Source organism: Spinacia oleracea, mitochondrion (assembly GCF_020520425.1).
Source record: "Spinacia oleracea mitochondrion, complete genome".
In the NCBI taxonomy this organism is placed as follows: Eukaryota; Viridiplantae; Streptophyta; class Magnoliopsida; order Caryophyllales; family Amaranthaceae; genus Spinacia; species Spinacia oleracea.
In genome coordinates, this window is record NC_035618.1 from 282525 (window position 1) to 290000 (window position 7476).

The 7476-nt window shown below is 44.2% G+C and overlaps 2 protein-coding genes across 2 annotated transcripts.

Moving 5' to 3' along the window:
- Nucleotides 1–406: 406 nt before the first annotated feature.
- rps7 (ribosomal protein S7) lies at nucleotides 407–853 on the reverse strand. Its single transcript has one exon. It carries the CDS (start codon nucleotides 851–853, stop codon nucleotides 407–409), a length of 447 nt encoding a protein of 148 aa, YP_009414563.1.
- A 3176-nt stretch (nucleotides 854–4029) lies between these two features.
- On the reverse strand, nucleotides 4030–5530 carry nad5 (NADH dehydrogenase subunit 5; one part of a trans-spliced gene, as the record gives it). Coding sequence (YP_009414541.1) covers nucleotides 4030–4179; nucleotides 5135–5530 — 546 coding nt within the window.
- Nucleotides 5531–7476: the final 1946 nt, after the last annotated feature.

A 7476-nucleotide genomic window follows, 5' to 3' on the forward strand; every position in this document is an offset into this window, starting at 1 on the left:
AACGCAGAAGGTTTATTCGTTTCCTATATACGCTTCCGTTCCATCCGAATTGAACTCCTACTAAAAAAGCGCGTAAGGGGCCACCCACCCTCTCCCCCTTACCCTCTCACTCCCTAAGGAATGAGACATCTAACTCTGGAAAAAACTTTGATACATAAGGTCATTTTTTTCCTATGGATTCCATAAGCATAGCTTTAGCGTGTAAACAAAAGCTTCGCTTTAGCGACTAAACAAGCAACGGGCGAAGTTGCGCTCACGCGCTATAGTTTTCTTGGTCCAACTCAATGAAGAAAAGAGTATAAGGAATTCTTTCTATATAAATATTCATACAAAAAGCAAAATGGTCAAAGCATATCTTACTGAATAATCTGACTGAATGAGGAAGAGCTCCTTATGTAGTTTCACTTTACCACCATCTGAAATGCGCGAAACTTCGATTGGCGGAAGCCAGTCCATGAAGATTCTCCCTTTTCTTACGCGAAATTCCCCTCTTTCGGTAAGCATCCAGTATCTCATCAAATGAACATTTCTCTAAGCTTATCCTGTAGGATATACGTCGTTTGAAAGCTGCTTCAAGGATCCAACGAATAGCTAAGGTTTGTTGACGATCCCTGGCTACAATCCCGGGGACATCATAAATAGTACCTGCTACTCTTACTTTTTCTACTTTGCATATGGGCTTTATATTCTCTACGGCGTCAACCATAAGTTTGATTACATCGCCTTCAGTTCGAGCTGGGCGATGAAAAGTTTGATAAACAATAGCACGAACCTTCGTTCTTTTACCTTCTTTCATGTGAAAGTTTACCAATTTCTTGATCAATTGTTTTTGCTCACTATCTAAGCCCCCCATATAACTGAGAATTTCCGAGCAATTGGAAGCAGCTCCGGCACCCATTGATTTTGCACCTTCTAACATAATAGACTAGAGAATTTCTTTTCCTAACGCTTTTTCATTCACGATTTTATGTTCGTCATTCTTTGTCGATTCTTCCCCTCTTATATCTTATATATATTATATGATTCATGATTTTTTGGATTTTAGAACAACCTGGACGAGGGGATGATCCGGACCCAGTTCTATTTTCATATCACTGATGATCTCATAATAAGTCCCCACCTTCGGGACTCGCTGTTGGACAAGTCCCGAAACTGTTTTTAAGTTGAGCTGATTCTTTAAGAGGAGTCCGGCTTCCGCCTGGAGGTAATGCCGTATGCTAAGATGCTAAGACCGGATAAGCATGACAGTTACTTTGCATTCAATAGCAGCTCCTTCTGTCCTCACAGTGTCCCTTTCACGTGCACATGGATATCGTAACTCTTGATCGGACTGGAAGGGACACTGGCTTCATTCCTATCCCAAGAGCGAGTAAGGATCCAAGGCAAGGTGACGAGGGTAAGTGCTAAGACCTTTACCATCTAGGGAGATAAAAGGACTTAGAGCCTTTCTTTTTTCCCATGGTCTTCTCTTATAAATCATTAGAATCAAAGATCAGGTTATTTCCTGGCTGCAGAAAGAAGGTCAAGGGATGGACTGTTTCTTTGCCAAGATAATACCCTGAGCCCTCACTGAGCTCGATTGTTAGAATTTCTTTCCCAAGAGAATAGAGGTTAAAGAGCGGCCAGAGTTACTAGGAACGTCTCTCTCTGATAGATCAAGTAGCCATTACGAGAGAAGCAGAGGGATCCGAGGTCCTCCTCCTGGGAAGTACTACTTCTTTGTAAGAATCGCTAGATCCAGTTGCAGTCCGACTAACTCACTTCATCATCTTGATACCTTACTTAACCACGGTACAAGATTATATGGTTTTGGAACCAATACAGATAAGTATTTATGATCTTCTTAATCAGAAGAAGAAGAGGCGTCGGGTTACTCTCAGAGTTTCTTCTTCTAAGAGAGATCGTAAGAAGACAGAAATCTCTACCCTTTGAAACTTAATTCATAAAAAAAAAGGATGCCCATATTGCAATGAGTGTAGTAGACGGGATGCGTCTTCTAAAAGACGCTCCTATATACACAGTTCACGAGAACTTTCTAACAACAGCGGAATATATATAGCTATATTATACCAAAGATTTTTTACGGCGTCTTTCGTAACATGGGCCTCCACTTTCAATCATCAACGAGTTCATCTATATGAATGTTTTTGAACATAGTTCTAATGAACCTTTCACTACCAGTAAGGTAATATCAAAAGAGAGGCTGAAAACTTAGAATCAGAGAGCATAAAAAAGAACAAGAAGATGATGGCAACTTGGAATGAAAGGATCTCGGGTATACTGACTGCTTACGAGCAGTACACTCGTCTTGTATGCGGTGGGAAAAAATCCCCCCCTAAACCTAAGAAAGATAAAGATCTTTATCTTTGGCTAGCTCATGAGAAAAAGTGGGATGAATTCCAGTTAAAGCTAATATATTAGGAGGGAATGGAATTCCATTGTACTGCGTACACCATTAGGATTCATAAGATGAAGGCATACACCACAGAGAGCTCGACAGTTATTGAATAGCTTCAATCTTTTGAGTTGGGGAATTACATCCCAATCCCTTGGTTTGCACACCATAGGTAGATTGAGTTTGATAGGAAGAAGACCTAAATATAAATTACATATGACATATGTAGTCTTCTTCGAAGAAAACGAACCATCCTTTTTCGTTTAGGTGATTGATTCCACTTACATCAGTGTATGTAATACGAATACTAACATCACAGGTATGTAGTCGCTTAAGCGAAGCTTTTGGAGACCTCGCCTGTACTTTCTTTTTTTGGGGCCTCCCGGGGGGGCTTGCCTTGGCCATAGCTTGTTTTGCAAGGACCCTCATTACGGAGGAAGTCTCCGAAATAGTAGGTCTTCGGATGATGCCCACTGGGGCGGATTCGGGTAACAGTGGCTCGGGGGGTTGGGAAAAGTATCTCAACCTGTCGCCTTATTCAGAAGGTCAGGGCCAGCAAAATAGCGAAGCCGGGGCCGCTTCTCGAAAAAGAGGGAGCACTGATCCCAGAGAGGACGTCGGGCCTTCTTCGGTAAGGGGACGACTGGATTCGGTGAACGCTCCCGAAACCTCAACAAGGGGTTCGGAATTCTTTCTCTTTAGGCCTTTTTAAGTCCAACTGCTCAGAAAATCGTAAGGTTCACAGTCTGAATCTCTTACCGCTCCGTGGGTCTCTCTTGGTATTGGTATTGATAAGAAAAAAAGTCCTATCCTTCATTCAGGGCATAGCCCTACTATGACCGAAGAAGACGATTTACTAAAGAGAAATAAAAAAGACTCCATGAGCCACTTCAGCACAAGGTCTTGAATATACGAATTCTCACAAGGAGAGAGAGGACCCTTCTCTTACGTGGGACATGGTGGGACCTACTTTCAGACTTAGCCAAGGAACGATATTTTGAACATGAGAAAGACTGAGGCCTGATTCAGGAGGGGCTCCTCTTTCTCACCGGAAGATCTTAATATTCTAAAGTATAATAAGTCCCCAACCTTAAAAATGAAGGATCAAAACTTTCCAAAACCCACGCAAACGGAGGCCGATGACCTCAGACTCATAACAGGGGTAGAACGAAGCTTTTCCATATAGCAACTTCCTCCATTATAGGAAGCCTCTGTCATTAGAAGAAGACCGCCTTGAAGTTAGAAAAAAAAAATGAGCATTCCGGCGTTACGCGCCTTTTCAGTAAAGGAGCGAAAGGTTAGACCTTAGAAAGTAAGCGAACAACATAATGAAGAAGACTGCGAAAGTATGGAAAAAATATGGGAAGAGAACAACGAGATCTCTGAAAAGGAAGAGGCAAGGTATGAAGTCGCTAAAGCGAAGCTTTTGGAAGTAGTCAAAATGTTTAAAAGGATACAACCCGTTCTTGGGCTTAAGACTATGCGCGTCGCGTGCTCGATCTAGCAATCTTATCTTGGACAATTGTTTTGATGAACTGTCATTAAACTAAAAAAGAAAGAAGAGAAAGAACTGGGAGTTGGCGCCTGGTTGCTTGCTTACCAAGCCATCCCGGCAAGCTCCTCCAGTTCGATTATTATTCTTGACTTGACTTATTATTATAAAAACTACTCACTATCCAAATGAAAGACGATCGATTATCTACCCAAGAAGATAGAAAGTCCCACATACGAGAAAAGGTCACAAATAGAGTTGAACCAAGTAACATTGCAAAGGCATAATGATAGTAGGGTCGGGATATCCCCGCCCTCCGAACCGGACGTGAAGGTCTCCCCTCATCCGGCTCTCTGCAGGAGAATCTCCACTCACTGCTTCCCCTAATATCCTCCCTTTACCACATCATGGGGGTTTACAGGAGATCCCAGAGGCTCGCTCGGAAAGGCTGCTATACCTTTTGACTTAACTCTACTCTAGTAGTCACTAGACTCACTATACTAGTCCGTCCGGCTGCTCTTGCTGAAATCATTACTCTTCATTCTCCCGTGCTCTAGCAATTGCGCTCTCTAGACCACTACCATGTAGTTAGGTAGGGACAATCAATCCGTAGTGACGGGAATGAATGGGGATCCCTATCAATCAAAAAAGATGGAAAGAATATAGAATTAGTTACACTACCTTTCTCTCACTCAATAGATCTATCTGGTTTGATACGGTACAGTACAATACGAGACGATAGAATGCAATGGGATGGATGGTAGAAGGCTGCCTGCGCTCAAAAGCGAGAATTCACTTGTCCCCTTGTCCATAGGGACCTCGTGGCATACAACCGAAACGACTCCCGCCAGATAGCCGCCCCTTTCTTTCTTTCAGAACCTCGTGGACGGAAGAAAAAGGAAAACAGGGCACAGAAGGCTCGCGAAGTAGACAGCTCAGCCCCCTAACCTTTTCTATTAGTAAAGGGGACTCTATCATGATCTTACGAATTGAAAGATCTAAAAATGGAAGAACGAGTTCTTTTGCTGGCCCCTCTCTCTAAAGGGGCGTAAGCACTTCACTCGCTAGGGAATGAAATTGATTCACTTGCATTCTTGCTAGCACTACAAAAAGCTCCGGTCTTCACGCCCCTACTACTGCTGTGCAGCCTTTCCTCGGGTTCGTAGAGTCGGGTTTCCCGTTTACCCACAACGGAGGAGCCGCCCCCACCGGGCAGGCGGCCACGGGTCATAACGCACTCTTCGCACAACAAATCCACTTTGAAGTTGACTTATTCGCTCGGCCAATCGTCGGAATGTGTACGAGATACCATAGGGGCCCAATATCTCAATAGCACCTTTGTCTAAAGCTTCGAATGAGACTTCATACCCGAAACGCAAGAACGATCTGACTATAAAGTCATTCAAAACTTGATCGAAGAACCAGCGTTTATTGAAGAAGCTATAGAGTCGATTACAAAAAGTACTAGTTTGAAAGGCTCGTTGGAATTGATCCGCTACGGGATTTACATTATACGCAACAGAAGCACCTGAAGTACTAAACAGAATAGGTATTAGTTTGGTAATGGTTGGAGCAGCAAACTCGGATTCGGCAAGAATCTCATTTTTTGGTAGTACGAAGAGGGAATTGGCCCAAAAATTGGATAGGGGTCAAGACGCAGTCGGGCGCCGGCGGCTGACTCAAGTGCCCCCCGAACCGCGCGAAATGGTCGCCTATTACACGGCTCACTAACTCTGCCTGGGGTGAGGGTACCTATTATTCGTCGGCGGTCCGGCGCACCCCTACTATACAAAGCCGCCCCCCAACTCACTTAAAGGATGCTGCTTAATTACAAAGGAAATTCTTTCTTAATCTAGGGATTTCCCTTTCATTAAGCGCATCGAGCCAGGAACGAAGTCGCTTAAGCGAAGCTTTTGGAGTGGACCTAAGACAAATTGAAACTTAGAAGACTATGTCTCCGAGTGCGAATCTAAATCATGTCGCCGGACGACTTTGTCTTGCAAAAGCTTAAAGGCTTCGGATTGGACTCCGCCCCTATTGAGGTCTTCCAATACAATAGGGCATAGAGTCGCGCCAAGGGCTCTTCTCCCGTGGCGGTACGGGAATTATGGAGAAAGCTCGAGCTCCCTTTCCCACGAAATTCCCCGTCGGGTCAAGGCCCGCCATGATTTGGATAATCTCAACCTTGACCTCGAATAGGTCTTCGGCTTGAATCCGAGTGAATTGGTAATCTTTCAATTCCATCTCCTTACCCATAGCATGCTTTTTAGCCTGCAAGACTTTGAAAGGCCTTTGGTTGATAGTGTTTAGGGACTCCCCACCAATGACTTGGTCATCGGCATAGGGAAATGGTCTTACAGGTGGAGTCCGCTTAGATGGCCCTGCCTCTTCCGCGGCTGGATTCGCACGAGGTTCGAAGACCTCCGATTCGCCGACGTGCTACTTGTGTCGTCAGTAGTAGTCTCGTTAGAAAGGATCTCGTTTAGGACCCCCGTCCACGAGGACGAGCTGGATGATCCGGAGGCGGAAGACGGAGCCATTTTTTTTTCCAACTTCCGGGATCCCCGCATCCCAAGAAAAAAAAGTCAAAGGGCACCAAGTAGCCCCCCCTCCCAAGCACAAAAGCGAAATAAGGCCCGGTAACCTAAAGACAAAGGAAGCCTGCCCATTAGGGTGTTCCATAGGTCCTGATAGCCTGTCAGTTTCAAACTGACAAAAAGAACATTATAGTGCCCGAAAAAAGAAAAGCGTTATCGGATTTGAAGCGATGACTTAACTACTGAAAAAGGGCGAACTGACCGACTTGCATGTCTTAAGCATATAGCTACTCCAAAAAAAGAAAAAAAAAGTCAAATTCCCCAAAAGCTTCGCTTTAGCGACTTCATACCTTGCTTTGCTCTCTCCTGACTCAGCACCCTTACTGGCTTTATGGAATAAATAATACCATGTCCTCATTGACTCGTTCTAAGGCTCCCCCTCATCATTCTGATCTGATGGATCGGGGCGGCTCACAGAGAAAAGCCAATGGGAATGAAAATACTCACTCCAAGATCTGCTTAAATACATTACAAACTATTGTAAAAATAGCAAAAGATGGAGTGAGGATTCATCGGAATTATGGTAATTAAATGAAGATTTTGCCAGAGAATGCCGCTACTGATAGATCCCGCCCAGATCAAGAGCGGTCTCTTAAAGAAAGAAAAGGGCGAGAGTCTTCGATGAATGAGATGATCATATACGCAATTCGTCTTTCTCTTTCCCCGTGAACCTTTGTTTCCATTGCCTCCTATCTGTCAGTCTTCTTGTCCTTCATCTTCCAGTGAGACTACACCTCCTCTATTTAGTCCCAAGCATCGCCTGTCTCGTCCGGATTTACAGGTATATACTCTACGTAAAGTAGTGGAGACTGCCCTGTGGATTCAGGTGCTTCACCAGACGATGCTTTTTCTACAGATCCTGCTCCATGGATCTTCCTGACCATACTTACAAGTGATCTCCGAAAATGGATTGAGCTCTCTGCTGTGCTCTTCAACAATTCTGTGTAAGTAAAGCTTCTCGGTCCTATAATCTCTCAGAGGCATCAGCACTA